We start from the raw sequence: 18658 nt of genomic DNA, 5'->3' as shown, positions 1-18658 counted from the left end.
TTTAAAACTATAGTTAACAACTGTTTTTACATGAGATCATTTGATGTTTTGTCATTTCACATGCGCAAGCACACACACACACACACACACACATACCTGACACACACAGCTGTCACTATAATATTTGTAATTATTTCGGCCCTTTCTGGTCTACAAATTGCGGTCATCGCAAGGTTCTTTAATTTATAGTAATTCCATAGTACTTCATTGTAAATGTTGTGATTGTTCCGTTAATTGGATTCTTTTTTCACTGAAAAATAAGAACATCGAGCATCTCAGTGTTTACAATGCAACAATCCAGTTGCAAATGTGCAATATGTGGAAATCACAGAATCCTGTCTGAGAGGAAAACATTTACATTCCACCTTTGTACCAGCTGTTAAAACAACAAGTTGGTTTATTTGTTTAATGATCTGCATGTAAAATCAAATATGAGAAACTTATAATACTTTATTTGCTCAGATTCAATTCATTAAAAACACAAAATAGTGATGTTAATAGTCAACATGAACAATTAAACATTTTCTTTTCATGTCCTGCAGTTTCAGTCTTTGCTAAAAGTCTTAATGCTCAGCATCATAGGGACCATTTCATAAATGAGCACCTTGTTTGATGGAGCCCAAGTTAAACTGACTGAATGTCTTTGTTTACATTGATATGGTCCACCATCAGCCACATTGAAAAAAGTACACAACCCTACAGAAAGGCCTTTGGGCAGCTTACTCTGACCGTTGACCTCCCAAACCAGAGGCTAAAACATGAACTTCTCTTAGACCCACTTCAACAAGAAAATACCAAAATATCATAATAAAATTAATTGGAGTTTATTTGCTCATATAAACTTAAATGTGCAGTTTTTCTTTACCTTAAAAACAACAAGGTTTTTTCAGCATAGGTGGCAACACGTGAACACAATTTTATTGAATCACTTCCTAATTACGTTTCATTTGTTTTTTTCTATTTGTTTCCTATTAACCAGTAACAAATAATTGCAACATGTAAGTGTTTGCATGTAAAGATAATTCTTTTAAATGAACATAGAAAACACACTCCAGATAAAGGAGTTATAGAAGACCTCAGTTGCTTTCAGTGATATGAAAGAGAACATTCTCCCGATACCGTCTGACTCCACGTGACTTACTCCAGTTCAGGTCGAAGTAAGGCAAACAGTGGGTGTGACGGTACGTGTCAGGAGAAAGAGTCCGTCTACAAGGACGTGGAACGACACACTTCACCCAGCTGATACTGAGCCTCAGTCTGCGATGGACCGTTTTGGTCCTGGCCTTTGAAGTTGAGCTTGTGGAATTCACTTGTGATGGCTGACAGAGACTTCCCCTTGGTCTCCGGCAGAAACAGGCCGACGTAGAGCGCAGACAACAGGCAGACGCCTGCGAAAGGCACAAAACAGTACTGACTCAGCTCGCTCTGTGGAGGAAAGGCAGGAGAAAGCTGTCAGACTGATGTCAGACAGGATTTAAATGTCTGTGTGTCTGTGTTGTGCACGTGTACATAGACAGAATCACAAAATGTTTTCATTTCAACGGGAATGAGCTAAAACATTAACTTAAATTTCATCCCTTACAAAGAACAGATGTACCAAAGATGATTAACTTCCTCAGCTCTGAACTCTGGGAGGCGCCATTGGGAGTGTTCAGCAGCCAAAAACATTTCGAACAAGTCTTTTACATCGCTTTTACCTGCTGCTTAGCCCACGGTCTTACACTGATTAACTGGAAAACCCCAAAGGATGAAGGGTGAAAATCTTCCCTGCTAATTTTAGATAAATATGAACTAATTTACACATTTTCCTTTACTGTTTTCTTAATAACAATATTGTAGGTTTATGTAGACTCGTAGTAGTGGGTTTAATGTTCTTGTTTATTGTTATTATATTGTTTGCAGGTAAATGTATAGATGGATGGATGGAAGGATGTATGGAAAGATGGACAGACAGACCACTAGAAATGGGAAGGCCATTCCAGTGATGAAAAGGTTGAGCCACATCATGGAGCCGGCGATCATGTAGGCCGCAGGCCGAGCAGTCTGATTGAAGATCTCTGTGGGCAGAACGCCAGTCACTCCAGCTGAGAAAACCCCCCCGAAAAAACATTTTGATCAGCAAAAATGAATGTCCATGATTCTGTTACCTTATGATAGATTTAACATTAAGTTATAATTACAATCTAAATGATTTACTGCAAACATTTGCCATAGTTAATAAGAACCGGGTGACAAAAATTATGAACAGTCACTAAAATGGGAAAAGATCAAAAAAAGAATAATGAACATATGAAATTCAGCATTTAACTGGCCAGTCTTGACTGTGTTTATCTTTCATTTTAGATTTGCATCTTGTGATATTTGGTGAGTCTGTGCGGAGTAAAAAAAAAGAAGGTTAAACCGACCTGGTCCCATGCCGAAGCTGAGAATGTAGGTGAAGATGCAGGCCATGCTCAGGTAGGGCATCCAGGATATATAGTGCTGTTTGCAAGTAAAATATCCATAGTGAGCAACTCGCAAGAAAGAAAATAAAGCAGATCAGAAATTCTGACATTTTTAGATATCATCCACCCCATTGTAAAATAACGCCTCCATGTTGACTCGTGACGCCTCCTAGTGGACTGACTGACACACTGCAATTTGCGAGGTGACCAGGGACATCACTAGATTCCACTGCTCTCACACTGGATGTATTCCTTTATACAGCAGCACCTGTGTTTTCATGGACATGTACAGTGAACTTGACACACAAATGGGTGATAAAACGGTGGTGTGAGCTTTTGGGATGTTTGTCCAGCAGAGTTCATGTTGGATCCAGGTATGGTCTCGTCAGCATTTGGTCAAAATTAACAATTTTTCAAAAACTGATCTGAAAGCTCTAGCACCACTACTCAGTAATCAATAAATGTTCATCACTGAAAACAAAATATGATTTGTGACTGGAAAGGTCGAGTGTGTTATGACGTGGTTTATAATACCTCAAATGACAGAGCGATTGTGAAGACAACAGCCCAGATGGTCATGAGGATGAACCCTCCCATCAGCATGAACCTCCGACCTTTGCGTTCGACCAGCAGGTTCTGAAAAAATCTAATTATGTACATTTGCATCTGTGCTTGCGAGTAATTATATTCTAAGACTTTATATTCAGGGACATAAGATCCAGTGATAGTAGCCACTGAACCACAAATGGACAGATCAGGATCTTACTGTTAATAAATCAATAGCTAGTATTATGTACGATGTTTACACTCTGAATATGGGTGGAATTCACCCTGTATCACATCTTTATGCAAATTTAAGCTTACCACCTCCTTTCTATGGCTTTACAGTATATGATGACATTTCTGTCAATCTTTGCATCCAAGCCTTGGTAAGAAAAGTGAATAAGCATATTTTCCCAAAAATTTTGAATTATTTCTCTGACATTTCATCTTCTTCCTTATTTTCTCCTAAAAAAATGATGTTACACTCATGTAAGTGTAACATCATGTGTAACATCATGTGCCTAAATGTTCAGTTTGGTAATCGTACATGTGCAGTACACTGCAGTTCTAAACACAGTAACTATGGCATTTAATCTGCATTGAATCTTTAACACGAACACAAACAACAGTCTCTCTTTGCCTGCAGCCAGTTCCATCGAGCATGTGCTGCACTGACACATATACTTACACACATTATACAGGCCGTGAATTCACATGTACCAGTGCCAACGGTGACGTACTGGATTTTCTCATCGGCTATTCCAGCTTCTTTGAACACATACGATGCATAGAAGTAAATCTGGAAGGAAAAAAGGACATATGACGACACGAAAGTGCAGCAGAGAAACATTGCAAGTGTTTCAACTGTTGCTAAGCTGATTTCGCATTATGTACCCAATCCCCTCGCTAAACCTGCCAACTATGTGATTAGAAGCCTTGAAACACTAGAATGTTTTAGTCAGCATTTTCTGATGAGAAGGCAACGCAAAGCTCATACAGAGCAAAAAGTGTGAGAGAAGGATATCAATACAAGACAAAGCCCTGAAGTCCTTAAGTTTATACTGCACATAAAAATCACTGAGCTGTCTTTTTCACTGTGTATCATAGTGTGGGATGATGCTCTATTACCAGTTTGCATTATTAATATGACCTGCATGAACGTAATGAAACCCAGACACGACACAAACTGCTGCTGGATCATCTCAAATTTCCGATGAACATGGCAGGTGGAAACTGAGGCCAGCAGAACATCTGATACTGTTTCTGTAGATCAGTAACACAGGGCTTATCCGATTACATAACATTCTTTTCCACGCAGAGACCCAACTAACCCTTCAGAGACACATACTTTAAAAAATACCTCTGATCGTGACATTGACGCATGCGCTTCTTACCGAGTCATTGCCACAGAGCTGCATGGCACTGCTGATGACCATGACGGTGATGAGCTGCCAGCGAACGGCGCGATCGCTGAACAGCTCCCAGGGTCGTCTGGGCCTCATGCCTTTGGTTTCTGCCTGTTCCTCCAGGATCTCATTGAGCTCGCTGCTCTGGACCTCACACCCACGGAGACGTCTCAGAGCTGACCCGCACAACAACAACAACAACAAATAGAAAAACACAACTTTTGCTTGAATAGAAGTAGAAATAAGGTCAAATTCAAAATCTCTCCTAAGTAAAAAAATAAAATAAAAAAGCAGTGGTAATTAAAAGAAGCATTCTCAGCTAAATGTCCTTAATGTGTCAAAATTAAAAGTTCTTATTATGGAGAAAAAGGTCCAAATGACTGATATATTATTATTTATGAATGTTAGTTAGTTCTTTGAGTTAATTCTTTTAAATATATCATCAGATAATTTTAGTGGAAAAAATATAATTATTCTAAACAAATTTGTATTAATTTTACAAACTTTTTTCAAATCTTTTTTTTAAAGCTAATTCGACATCTTTGATCCTTGAACAGTTATAACAATGAAACATCTGAGAAGTGTAGAAATCACTCTTAGGTGGAATTATAGTAACAACTCATAGGAACATGACAAGATTGATAGATAGATAGATAGATAGATGGATGGATGGATGGATGGATAGATAGATAGATATATAGATAGATAGATAGATAGATAGATGGATGGATAGATGGATAGATAGATAGATAGATAGATAGATAGACAAGTATCTTGAAGCTGTACTTGAAGTGTAAATGTATTTGGTTACTTTATCACAGTACCCACCGTTGATGCAGGCCTCCTTGTCGCCCCTGTCTATGAGCAGGTATCTGGGGCTTTCTGGGAACCACGGCAGTGTCAGGAGCTGAATGAGGCCAGGAATGGCATTACTGGCGAGAAGGTACTGCCAACACGGCTCGCTGCCCAAAATCTCTCTATGAATAAATTACCAGAGTGTTACTATTAGACATCTTTGAAACTTGCGGCACACGTTTTTTTTTATTTCATACTGCCCATACCTGAGTCCGACCACCTGTCCCAACATTACACCGAATGCGGCAAAAACAGCTGACGACAGTGAGCTGGCCCCCCGCAGGTGCTTTGGCGCACTTTCTCCAAAGTACATCGGTTGCACGTTCATGCTGATTCCTGCAAAACAAACGGTGGCTTTCTGTGAAGATGACGTTTTCAGTACCAGAGCGCAAACTTACACGGTACATCTACTGACATAATGAACATACCAGAATTTATTCCGACCAGCACGCGTGAGATAATGATCATCTCAAAAGACTTGGCAGATCTACTTGTCACGGCTAAGAGCGCACCAGTCATGAGGAAAACGTTGTTCAGCAGCAGACATTTCTTCCTATCGAAGGGAAAAGAGAACAATGTTAGAACAGTGCTAATAAAACTTTGGTGATCAATGAGATTTTGAAGATGGAGTTTGAAGAAATACAGAGTCACGGACCATCATGTTTGGCCATATTACAGGAAAACCATGTGGGTATATTGGTTGTATGACAATCATGAGAGCGATCCCCAAACCAGCAATGAATGGATCTACCCAACAGGTACGATCTTTTTTTTTAAATTTCTCTGTTACTATCAAAAACAACGTATAAGCCACACTGTCGCACTGGGTGACATCTTCCTTCATTACAGTGAATGTGGGAATTATTGTTTGTCGGTTCCCACACATAGTCCTGCTGCTGCTGCAAGAGCTTTAACCATTAATCCACAACTGAAAATAGTCCAGACAAATGCACTGTTTATTCCTATTTGAGTAACTGTAACCTGTTTTTCCAGTTTGACATGGGCACTAGTGGCTTGAGGAGCCACAGACGGGATAAGAAAGTCATGAAGAAGTACTGAGAGATGAAAAAACATATTGTTGGTTATGGCCATTTTATGTGATTTGTTAACAGGGGAAATGGGGAAAATGGGGGGATAGGGGAAAATTAATAAAAGCACTGTGCTAACATTGATTCATTTACAAGATTCATGTATATACATAGAGGGAAATAAGATTTAATATCGTCCAACTGATATATCGGCCGATAATATCCTTTCACAGACATATGAGCCTTTAAATGTGCATTTATCTTATATTACCTTCCAAAACGTATGGTCATAGGCCCTGCAATGAGAGCCCCCGCAAAGCCCCCCAACGAGAAGATGGAGACAGTGATTGTCCAGACCAGTGTCACCTGGTAATCCTCCAGCTGGATGTCCCAGCGCTCCAGGGCCGTCTCATTGATAAAGGTTTGAATAAACTTGGGAAAAGACAAGAGAGTTTACCTTTTAACACCTGACTACCAATGACACACACACTCACACACACTCACACACAAGAAAACACTTGAACAGAGCAGCGGTTAAAGCTGACACTTATTACCTTCGTCATAGGAATTTGTGCTTCACTCTCTTAGTTAGTCTGTTCACATGTTGATGATGATCCATGCTGTGATTTCCACCACTCTGTGATTTTCTTTTTATTTATTTATTTTCTATCAATCGAGGGAGGCTTGACTCAATTTGCAGCATCGAAAAAGCTTCACTTTTAATCTCACTGTATTTGTGTCCATTGGCAGGGTGTTCATTGACACAAGGAGCTTAATTCTACTTTGTGCCACCGTTCACTGTGACCCACATGTGAAATAAAAGTGACGCTGGTCTGCACAGCTTGTACAGGCAACATAAAACACACGTATAGACAAATATCACCAGTGTTCATTTATTAATTTGCCAGCCTTAATGTGCACTCAGGTGGCACATTATTAGGCACACCAAGCAAAAAAGTATTGAATTCACAATTCAACAGCACACCCTAAAAAACTACATCCTCCAAATTTATCAAAGAGCTCAATCAACAACTCCATAGAACAATTTCAATAAAAACTGGACATTATAATCTTCATGGAGGGAGGATATATTTTTGTACCGTCGTATTTGACTGCATTACTTTTAGCTACATGCTCATAACAAACGACCACCTGAGTGTAAATGTCCATAAAACTTAACACTCTTGGAACCATTACCTCTGATGTGTGTTCGACTGAACAATCGCTTGTCAATAGCAGTAGGAAATCTTGTGCCACACACAAACAAACATAATCAGAAATATATAGACTTACAGTTGTAGGGGCATTCATTATTGCGAGGTTGTAGCCGTACTGAAGAGTTCCTCCAGTGCCCGCAGCAACGACCATTAGCACCAGTGTCAGAGAGCTGCCCTGCTGACACAAAAAGATGGATAGATAGGAACTTTTCATTACAACAAATACATTAACATCTCTTGATGATTTGCTTACGTGTTGTAAAATCGTGTCAGATAAATGTTTGTTTATAGTTTTTTGTTGTAAATCTGTAAACTCTTTCCAAACAGCACCAGAGATCAGATCCAAACCTGTAATCCATGAGAGTACGACACTTGCAAAGATGGCCTGATATTTCTTCTGTTTAATGTGCACACTTTGTTTTGGGGCATAAGTGTTTTTTTTGCAGAATTATACGTGTTTTTAATGCAAAAGTTGCTTTTCTTGTAACGTTTTCTTACGATTTTTAAAAAAAAAATATATATATATATATACCTCCCCAAAATTAAATAACATCTTCAAACAACTAACATCTAACATCTAACAACTTTTAGCGATTACAGCACCAAATTGGGATTGTCTACAAGAATCCCCTGCAATGATGCACCAGCGTCCACGAATAAAACAACGAGGGAATATAACACAGTTCACATCAATAACTGAAAAAGTGTAATTCTCCACTTTACCTTCTGCAGCGCGGCGGAGTGTGACATAGTTAATCGAAGGTTGTGAATAAGGAATAATGCAACTTGATGCAGCCCGACAGCAGCGAACCCCTCAGGTCAGCCCACCCACCTGACGATCCTCCTCGGTCTCCTCCCGGGCACGCGCCTCGAGCACGCGCCTAGAGCGCGCGGCTGCGATTGGCTGCGCCGGACGATTACGCGCAAATGCTGAGCTGATGCCTGGCCTGTACTCAAGCCACCTCAATGATTCACTGAGGTAACCCGAAGGTACGGAGGCGACGACAGTGTGATGAGAATTAATGCCAAATGTTAATGTTAATGTTTTTTAGTCAGCCATTACCGTAAGAACAACAATGCAGACGCAGGCAGGTTAGTGAGGTCTACCATAGGCCACACTTCGCCCGAGCGACGTGCAGGTGCAGGAGGTGGAGGGTGCTGCTGCTCACACGTGGAGAATCACTTCATGAGAGAATAAGAGAGAGAAAAGGTCAACTCATACCTGTATGAATCACCTCAGTGCTGCTGTATGATGAAAAGACCAATGACGTGTATCCCATGTTCTTCTCAGGTTAATATATACCCAAACATTCATTGATTTCTCTGCAGGTTTCACAGTTAATAAACGAATACATTAAAACATGAAAAAAAAACTGTTCTTTAAGTACAGGCTCTAATTACATATTATGAACCCTGTTGCCGGGCCACTAAATATAGATAATAGTCGAATGTCTTGACTTTGTTTATTACAAATCAACTATGCAAATGAAATGCAGTCAACCTGAAACTGTAAGAGGCTTCACTTTATTAACTTGGCCTTGCATAAAGGTCCACTCTGCTCTGCTAGTCGTGTTCATTTTTCTGTTATTACTATTATTACTATTACTATTATTACTATTACTATTATTATTATTATTATTATTATTATTATTATTATTATTATTATTATTATTGTGTTGAATTTAATGAAAACATTTGTCCATCCTATCCTCCCTGACTGTTTATGTCCAGCAGATGGCGCTGGTTTAATTTGTTACAGCCTCCCATTGTTCAATACTTCTTTCTATTGAACTTTGTGTGACAGGTCATTGGTCCAAAAATCAAGGAAAACTGTAATTAATAATATTAAGGCAGTTAAATGGTAAAGTGTACACACATTATTAAAATGATTTACAGGCTGCATCATCATTTACATTTAGTTGTATTTTGAACTTCTGATGAGTCATTTCATGGTCTGATACTTTTTATATTTTCTAGAAGAGAAGGAATTTTCTTATCATCACACAACTGTCAGCTGACAGTTAAAAGAAAAATAAATAATTAAATACCCAGGTTTATCTGAATCTATTCTATCAGGGTATATTTTCCTCTTTTGAAGCAGTGGCGCTGACAAGGCCACAGATTAAAGATAAGGGAGGGAGACATATTTTGGATTATTGGGATGAAAATTAGTTTTGACCAAGTGTAGAGGAAACACAGACACAATTTTATAGTCACTTTGGGAACAGTGTGATGCGGAAGCATGTCACTGCTGCACTTTCCCGGATGGGAAATGGCATCTTTTCTGAACTCGACATGGCACAGTTGTGCTCAAGACAAACGGTCAGAAAACCACTAAAAAAACTTTAGAAATTGTCACTTGGCACAAGTTTCACGGGAATCTGTCCAATTTTTGTACCGATATCCCATCTCGGACCAAACTGTTTGACAGATGAATGAACAGATGGACCAGAAGAGCTATTTTTGAAGACACGCAGCTTTTGGTTGAATTTAGAATTCAGTGAAAAAAACCCCCAACATTTAAATCTGTTCACTTTATTAATAGTTTTATTCAAAGCTGGAAACTCCAAATCACAATTTTCAAGAGTTTCAGCCTCTACAACGTTCAATTCTAATATCTATAAAGGGAAAATGGGGATAAAATCTACTTATTAAAATATATATATATATATATATATATATATTCCTGTATGTTTCTGAGGCTCTTATATACTGTTGCTTTGTTTGGGTGCAGCATGATGTCCTGCAAAAATAAAAAATAATGAAAAAGGGGAAATAAGTGGATGAGGTAGCTGGACCGCAAGCTCTGGGACTGAATCATTTAAAAACAAATGTGCAGATTCAGGCTAAGTTGCACCTGTTAAAGGCAATTAAAACAAAAAGTGTAATATTGAGGTCATAAAGACACGACGCCCCCCCGCCCCCCTCCTCCTCCTCCTCCTCCCCTCTCCTCGCCTCTGATTGGTTGCCCGCTGACAGGATTACACGAGTTTCCTCAATTGAACACCGTTGAAGTTGGACGCTCGTCCATCCTGCATGGAGACGAGCACACACACTCTCGCACCTCTTCACTTCATGCTCGTGTTTGACGCCAGTGGACGAGACCTGCTGTGCGGTTAAATGTTTCTTCTTCTTCTTCTTCTTGTTTTTGCGTGGTGCTGATGCGCGTCCTGGGACCCGCACCACCGGTGACCGGTTTGTTCACGCACGCCCGTCAAGAGTAAACTCTAGTTTTCAGTCGTCAGGATGACGAGGATCTTCTGGGATACTATCTTCCTCATCAGCGGTGAGTGGCTGATCAGGCAGAGATCTCACTTCCTTTAGATACATTTTAGAAATGAATGATCAGAGTCTAATGTGAGCAGGACGCTCCTCGTTTCTTTTCCCTGTTGATTTCAATATTCAGTTTGAATCCCGTGGATTGTGGCATGACTTTCAATGCCAATCACTACAGTGCTGTTCATGATTTCAAACGTTTTCTCTGTGGTGTTATTATTATTATTATTATCATCATTATTATTTTGGTTGTATTGTCCTCTCTGTGGTTACTGTTGTGATTTTTGTTTATGCTCTATAGTGTCACAGACACCTAATATAATGCCTTTAGTTAATTAGTCGATGTATCCCACTTGAACTTATTTATTTTGATTATTATTTTGGTGGCGCAATATATTTTAATGTGAGAAATATTCATATTTATTTGGTTTCAATGAATTTATTTATTTTATTTAGTTTCAATGAATCTTTGTGCCACAAACTACTACAATAGTTAATCGATTACTCGATAAGTAATCGACCACTAAATTAAATTGCCAACAAATTTTGATAGTGGATTAATTGTCCAAGTAGTTTTTATAACAGAAAAAGAGCTGAAATTTTCAGATTTCCGCTTCTTAAATGTGAATATTTCCGGTTTCTTCGCTCCTCTGTGACAGTAAACTAAATATCTTTGGTGTGTGGACAAAACAAAACATCATCTCTGGGTTTTGGGAAACACAATCGACATTTTTCATGACATTTTATGGACCAAACAACTAATCGATTAATTGAGAATATAATGGCCAGATTAATCGATAATGAAAGTAATCGTTAGTTGCGGCCCTACAAACTACTACTACTACTTCCAGCGGCTGAGCTGTTTTTAGCCTCTGCTCGTGATTGCGTGTCTTTACAGGAGCTGCTGTATTTATAGTGCTTTGGTTTCATCCTTTTAGTGGATGCTTGACCCTGTTACTATTGTTGGGTACCAGTTACTCAATGAAGCATCGATATCACATTGAAAACCGGGTCACGTGATCACAGCAGCACACGGGCAGATATCTGGGACGAACCCTCAGGTTGTTCTTCATAGAGGGATACGTGAAACCTGGTGTCACCTGGTGGGGGAATCACTATACAGTAATATATATACATGTATTTTCATATTCCTTACTTTTAGTATATCTGTGGTAGTTTACTTCTTATTTCCCTGCAGGGGTTTGTTGTTATTCCTTTAAATTGTCACTTCACCATATATATACTAAGAGAGGTTGTTTTTTTTTCCACTGCAGGTTCTCTCTTTACTTTTGGAGCAGGGCCGAGCAATTCAACAATTGAAGCCCACATCGCCATCGACACGAACTCCACCACTGCTCCAAACACGTCCACAAGCAGCTCTGCGGCAACCGGCAGCGTGAGCACCACAACGATTTCAGCAGCGACCGACATCCAAGCGGTTACAGGTAAGCCTCAGTGTCATGTGAAGATGTCGGGGAATGGTTCAATCTCAAATGTGTCTGTTAATCATTCCACGGTTTCTCCCACGGCAGGATGTTCCTCATTTGATTATTATATTCCCGCAGGCATTTTCTACACATCCGCCTGTTTGATATGTCAACAGCTGTTTATTCTCCTCCGTGCAGATTCCCTCCTTACATATGGAGCAGGGCAAATCGATGCACCGGCCATCGATGCTGGCATTTCCATTGACGCGAATTCTTCCGCCGCTCCAAACACCTCAACAAGCAGCTCCGCAACAAGGAGCAGCACAAGCATCACCAGCACCACGGCTGTTGCAACTACCACCACGGGCACCCCCCCAGTTAAAAGTAAGTTCTATTTCAGTTGTGCAAAGATGCTGGCAATAGTTCAAGGTCATTTTCAAGAATAAAAAAATCCCTGTCCTTTGATCCACTGCCACTGCAGCGCTGCTCTCAAAGCGGGAGTCCCTCGCGTTGTAAAGCTGCGCGCTGAGCTGCAGTGCTGCAACATTATGCAGACAGTGTGGCGCGCACTGATAATTGATCCTCTTAGCGTGAGTGAGGGCAGGAGTCGCGGTGAAATTCAGATCACTACATCGGAAAAGTACATTGGGCAATCCCACAAAAAGCTGCACCTTCAGTATGAGGTCAAAAGGCACCTCACTCACCCTAAAGGCTAAGTTTCTGTCTCAATGTTCTCTGCCAAAATCGCATGGAAAGAGAGAGCAGGGTTGGTAGGCAGATGCCTCGGGGACAACAGAGGGCTTTCACCGAGTCTGAAAGAAGGAGACAATACACGCAGGCTGCAATCCAAAAGCCCATTTACCGTTGGAATGGACTGTGTGACGAAGGCTGTTATGCAGCTATCTGTCTGGATGTTCATCCTCCTTCTCACCCTGAATGCCACACTGTGACATCTGTTTCAGAGCACTGATGTTAGTTTGACTCAGTTGTGTAGGAATTTGTCTGACTGTACAGCTTGTGTGTAAAAAAAAAAAGAAAAGAAAGAATGTGTCCTATTTTGTCTGGGTGGTTCATTTAACCAGATATTTTTGTCCTTTTATTTCGATTGTCTGAGAGAAAACTGATATAGCAACAATAAGGCGTTAATTTCTGCTTTAGAATAAGGTTTCCAGCAGGGACGCGCTCTCGCCCGAGGCCTGATGTGGGCTCACGGACAGAGGTTTTTGTTCGCTGTGTCTTTTTGTCCTTCGACCTTTCTTGACTTGTAACGTTCCCTCCCAGGTACAGTGAGAGATATAAGCCACCACAAATCCACACGCAACTGAGAACAAAAGACTTTAGTCATCCCCGTGGTGGCGTGGGTCTCAGCTTTAGGATTTAGAACATGCTGTTGTTTCAGGTCCGTGCGAGCTTGGGCTATTTTAAGATTTCTGATATTCACCTGTGTCATGTTCTGTACATGGACTAAAGGCTCTTGAATTACATTTGATAATGTAATACAAGGTGGAAAAAAATCTAAATTGCACTGAAGGACTCAGGTAGAAAGTCTCAGTGTCTTGAGTTGAGTTGCTCAGTTCTTTTAAGCATTTTCACCTAAATATTACTCCCAGTGTTTCTAGTAAGACTATTGGCTGCCCAACTACAGTAAAATAATCTATTTTGTATTGTTTTTAAGAGGAAAACACAGCGGTTTGAGGAAGAGCAGAATCACAGTTCCAAACGTTCAGAAACATTACATGTACTTCTCTCTGCAAATGTCAACAACGTCTCGTCACACCTGTTCACAGAGTTTGTGGCCGCGGCTGTTCGCTCTCATTTCGACGACTGTCCGGACTCCCACCGCCATTTCTGCTTCCATGGCACATGTCGCTTCCTGATACTGGAGGAGACGCCTGCGTGTGTGTAAGTCAGGACTCGTTTGAATGTAAACGCCGATGTCGTTCAGATCTACGTTTGTCCATTGTTCAATTTTCTTCATGAATCTGTTGTTCACTACAAATGGAAGATTATGCTTAAAAATAGCTGAAACCAATCCTAAAACGAAATGTGACTCTCGCAGTTCTAGCAATTGCGATCTTTCCCATTAATTGTACATAGGATTAAATGTGTGATTTAAAACACAGTAGGCAGTTGGGACGTTATACTGTCAGACAAGGCTTTACCGTGCAGTTTGTTCTGAAAGGTAGAGTTTCAAAGTCTGGAATTAACATTATGCTGGTCTTCCCATCCCAATGTTACCAACAACTAGAGGAGTTGGGACTTCACCAGTGATTCCTGTTACATTAAATTCAACAAAAAAAAGTTTGTCTTCTTAGTCTAATTTGATTCTATGTTGTTGCAGGTGTCATCCAGGATTTGTGGGGATGAGGTGTGAACATGCAGACCTGCTCGCTGTAGTAGCGACGAATCACAGACAACAGACCGTTGCCACAGTGCTGGTGTTGTGTGTTATTGGCTGTGTTCTGATCATGGTGTTGTGTACACTTTTACAGTAAGTAACGAGCGTCATTTTTATTTTTATCTCCACCATTTTTCTTGATCCACAGTTAATAAACTGTACAGTGGATAGGATAAAAATGATATAAATATGAGGCCAGTACATTTTTTCCATGTAAGGAATTAAGCGATGAAGCTGATTGATTTTCAAGATGTTGAGTACTGAAGTCCTCTCTCGTTCAGTTGCTGGTGGAGACAGGACTGTCGAAGGCGGAGCCACGCACGTCACTACGTCTCAGAGAAGCACGGAGCGTCCTGCTATCCATCTGAGAGTGGTACTTTCATTTATTTCTTCAGTTTAAAAAAGTGCAAAAAAAAAAAAGTGCATTTCTAAGGTTGTGCACATTTTTTTAATCTACAGATGTTGGTGATGTAAATAACTTGAAACTGACATTGAAAAATCCCACATTGTGTCTGATTGTTTTTTCCAACCACTTACCGTTTATTCCTAATGCAAATGTTAATCTGTGCAAACGGGTCATACATACATTTTAATGTTCAGAAAAAAAGTACTTTCCTAAATCAGCAGGGCTCTGTGTTTTTTTTGCTGGAGACCACATCAGCAGTGGATTAATACACATTTGCTGCACTGGTGATTATTTATGAGATGTATAGCACAGAGAAACTAGCCATATAAGGCAATAGTTGCTGGTAGGATTAAAAAAAAGTTTGGGATTTGTTGACAATAAGAAAAAATTATACTTTGGCATTGCAACCCTTGCAGGAAATGAAGAAGTGACCTGCTCATTATTTCCCTTACAGTGGTTTGAGAAGACATGAGCCGTTTGCATCATGGCATGTTATGCTGACCTCATCAGTCCGACCTGGAAACCCTCAGGATTGCTTCCAAAGTGGTATTCACATACTCTCTGGCCAGAGACGATGAAGCGTCACCTTCGGACTGGCAGAGGTAGGCCTGCTTGATGTGGGTGGTTAAATGTTCCATGACTTTTTTTTTTCCTCACAGTGACTGGGACTTTTGGACTGCAGCAACTGCAACAGTCTGCTGCCAAGTCCTACATGCAAGAGGTCTGTGTGTCTCGATCACTATTTATGGCATAGAGACCGTCGGAAATGATCTACAATGCAAATTAACTATCCAGTGTGGATGTTGAATAGGAAAGACGTTTACTTTGGCCTGCAGGATGACGATAATTCATTGACTTAAGTCGGAAGAATTCCTAATTTTGTCTTTTAATATCTTTGCACACCTTTCAAAAGAACTTTACATTGACACATCACGTTTTTAAGAGACGATGGTGGGGGAAACTGATGCTTTAAAAAAAAAGAATTAGTGTCTGTTTTTAAAGAAGGAACTCACTTCACCTGACAGGAGAAGGAATTCAAACTGGACTGACTTCTAATGGATTGAAAACCCTGGATTGCAAGGACTCCCATCCTTACTTATACACAAACATTGCAACAGAATATGATCCCTGTATGGTTTGGATATTCATTGGAGAGGGAAAAAAATCATTAAGGTGTTATTTCAAATGATTTGAATTCATTTTTTAATTTTTATTCCTGAGCTGCACTTGAAACATGTTCGTGCTTTAGAGGTATTTGATTTGCAAGCTATAACTCTACTGGCACATGCACTTCCTGGGTGGCCACATGTTCCATGGGACTCTGGAACTTTTCTGCAAGCTGGATCAAACTGCACTTACTATATACAATGTCACTTAAAAAAGCATCCATATAGTGAGAGATGCCAAATACACGTGTTTCTAACTTTGCCTGAATGAGCACTGGCGGGACGAGGCATGCAGTGTGTACAAATCCACCTACATGTACGCATGCATGCACTTAAATCACAGCTTGTATTTTTAAAGAAACAACACAAAATCTTCATTTTTTTATGTCAAGTGTGTTATAGCATTGCCTCTGCTTTGAATTGAAATACTTTTAAAGTGAGAAAAAAGCCTCTGAAGGTCAGTTTAAAACAAAATATATAAGACTTTCTTTTGTAAAACTGGAATAATACTTGGTGAAGGAATACAAAATGATTATTACAAACAGGGATATACAGTAAAGTGTGTACATGCTTTGTGTAATGTGACAAAAAAATTAATGGGATGGTATTTATAAGCCTTTGTTTACAGTATGTGATGATATTTACATGCAGAATATGTGGATGCTTGTTATTACAGCATTGACGTGTAAATATGAAAACACAAAGATGTGTAGATATGTATGTATATATAATGTCGATACAAAATCATATGTAAGGGGCATCCCAATGCTGATTAACCCTTTACTCTGTTACATATATGTTGTCGCGGTTGGAAAGCCGGTTTTCTGCAATTGTTTTCCAATGAAGAATTAAAAATGGAACTATCGGTGACTGTGTCTTTCTTATTTATGCAGTTATTGATTATTGCTCCATCTCGAGTCTAGTAGTATTTGATCCGTTGCGTGACCACCTTTTCACTTCCCAAGAGCTCTCCCATTTTTTTCTCTCTCTCTCTCTTCAAATACCCTGGTTTTCTGACACTATTTTCTTTACCACTGAATATTTCAAGAAATAGAAACGTCAACATGAAACCCTGAACCTCGGGCACAATTGAACAAAGAGCTGAACTCCTGAGTGCTTTTATAGCTGAAGGAAATGTTTCAGCCCTCTTCTATATTGCCATTCGTTCTTTATTTATTTATTTGTGTTTGTGAGTTCACAGAATTTATATCCACTCACGTTAAAGCATCAGTTGACTGTTAAAAGGTTGCTCTACCTTACATCTTGTTTGTTTCTTTTTCCCGTTATACGTCAATGGGTTGACATCTTCCCTCATAACATGCTACATCTAGCTCCTCCTGCCTTTCTCTCTCTGCAGGAGGAGCTTCCTGTGTTTTTTCTCTCTATGTTTTGCAATCCCATTATGTCTGCAATTGGATTTCTGTGGAACCCTTTAGAGCCGTCTGGCTGAGCTACTAAACCAGCTTTGAATTAAGCAGCTCTTGTGAGCACTTCCCTGAAGATACACAATACCCTGTTACATACAAAGCAGTGCAAGGGAAACCAAATGGGGAAAAAAAGATAAAGTAAAAGTGAAACTAAGACTAAAAACCCACCATGAACATTTATGAACATCTAAAAATTCTCTTGAAAAATGATTTGGAAAAATGTCAATCCCTATTCCTCAGAGGAGGATGGAGCCCTGCTGTGAGCGGCAATGCCACTCTCTTTTTCTCTGCTCCCGTTTGATCCTCAGCCCAACATTACCAGTATCTGCCTCAGACCAGATGGTTTGAAATGAGAGTATTTACAAAGGTATTAGGGTTAAGCAACCCTGCCTTGCCCTCCTAACTGCTAAGCACAGAAACAAATCATTAGGGATGATGAAAGATCTGTAGCTTCGCTTAAAAGATCACCGCGTAACGTGATTTGCACTGGCAGCCGATTGTGTGAATGTGTCATAATGTGTCAGTTTATATTTATGAATGGAGTAAGGAATGCCTTCACCATTCATCTGGGTGGAAATATTTCCATCTCTGTGTTGCCTTTAAATGCTTAAGACGAAAGCCTCTAATCGTAGTATGTACAAATCACTGAGGCATTCTGATATGGCCAAAACCGTATCAGGTTAGAGTTACAAGGTCCTTAGAGGCCTCCTGTTTCGGGCAGCAACTGAAGATTATTTTCATCATCAATAAATCTGTCAACTACTGTCTCAAAAGTAAAGAGAGACATAAAATGGAGGAAAAAACCCCACAACAAATCCTCACATTTCAGAAGCGGCAACAAGAGAAATATTGCATTTAAAAAAAAAGATTCAATACATTTAATTGATCTTCGAAATAGCTTGTGATTGATTTTGTTCAAACTATATATTTGGTTTATACTGTATGTATCATTTTTATCTTTTCATATTTCCTTGTGTTTGTATTGCATCTACTTATTTCCCTTTCAGTCAACTAACCGATCGGTTGACTAATCATTGCAGCTCTACACCTGAGTACTTAAAAACT

At 39.7% G+C, this 18658-nt stretch overlaps 2 protein-coding genes across 4 annotated transcripts; one reads left to right on the top strand and one right to left on the bottom strand.

Annotated features, from left to right (window-relative positions):
- Positions 1-432: 432 nt before the first annotated feature.
- Positions 433-8407, bottom strand: slc2a11a (solute carrier family 2 member 11a). Of its 3 annotated transcripts, none has more exons than XM_035632709.2 (12): positions 8217-8407; positions 7570-7671; positions 6548-6708; positions 5677-5801; positions 5455-5584; positions 5222-5370; positions 4382-4569; positions 3676-3786; positions 2979-3080; positions 2406-2481; positions 1957-2084; positions 433-1388 (listed from the first exon to the last, which is right to left on the bottom strand). In XM_035632709.2, the coding sequence occupies exons 1-12, from the start codon at positions 8241-8243 to the stop codon at positions 1077-1079; spliced, it is 1611 nt and encodes a 536-aa protein (XP_035488602.1). In that variant the 5' UTR covers positions 8244-8407; the 3' UTR covers positions 433-1076. The 3 variants fall into 3 exon arrangements, with proteins under 3 accessions (XP_035488602.1, XP_035488603.1, XP_035488604.1); XM_035632710.2 differs by having other exon boundaries at positions 7570-7668; positions 8217-8406; XM_035632711.2 differs by having other exon boundaries at positions 1067-1425; positions 8217-8403.
- A 2092-nt stretch (positions 8408-10499) lies between these two features.
- On the top strand, positions 10500-17036 carry tgfa (transforming growth factor, alpha). Its single transcript, XM_035632944.1, has 7 exons — positions 10500-10779; positions 12044-12214; positions 12395-12580; positions 13984-14098; positions 14538-14687; positions 14876-14967; positions 15455-17036. The coding sequence occupies exons 1-7, from the start codon at positions 10740-10742 to the stop codon at positions 15460-15462; spliced, it is 762 nt and encodes a 253-aa protein (XP_035488837.1). The 5' UTR covers positions 10500-10739; the 3' UTR covers positions 15463-17036.
- The last annotated feature ends 1622 nt before the right edge of the window (positions 17037-18658 follow it).

The sequence above is a fragment of the Scophthalmus maximus genome, chromosome 6, assembly GCF_022379125.1.
Source record: "Scophthalmus maximus strain ysfricsl-2021 chromosome 6, ASM2237912v1, whole genome shotgun sequence".
In the NCBI taxonomy this organism is placed as follows: domain Eukaryota; kingdom Metazoa; phylum Chordata; class Actinopteri; order Pleuronectiformes; family Scophthalmidae; genus Scophthalmus; species Scophthalmus maximus.
Note: the sequence above shows the minus strand (reverse complement) of the source record. Positions and strands in the feature narration are given on the sequence as shown.

Excerpts from the sequence above, each read along its gene's own strand:
- slc2a11a (XM_035632709.2), bottom strand. The coding sequence starts at position 8,243 with ATGTCACACTCCGCCGCGCTGCAGAAG. Across the intron at positions 5,802-6,547 it reads ATGACCATACGTTTTGGAAG|GAAGAAATGTCTGCTGCTGA; the intron begins GTAATATAAGAT and ends TCCCTTCGATAG. Across the intron at positions 3,081-3,675 it reads TCACGGCCTGTATAATGTGT|AACCTGCTGGTCGAACGCAA; the intron begins GTAAGTATATGT and ends AGATTTTTTCAG.
- tgfa (XM_035632944.1), top strand. The coding sequence starts at position 10,740 with ATGACGAGGATCTTCTGGGATACTATCTTCCTCATCAGCG. Across the intron at positions 10,780-12,043 it reads TACTATCTTCCTCATCAGCG|GTTCTCTCTTTACTTTTGGA; the intron begins GTGAGTGGCTGA and ends TTTCCACTGCAG. Across the intron at positions 12,215-12,394 it reads CGACATCCAAGCGGTTACAG|ATTCCCTCCTTACATATGGA; the intron begins GTAAGCCTCAGT and ends TCCTCCGTGCAG.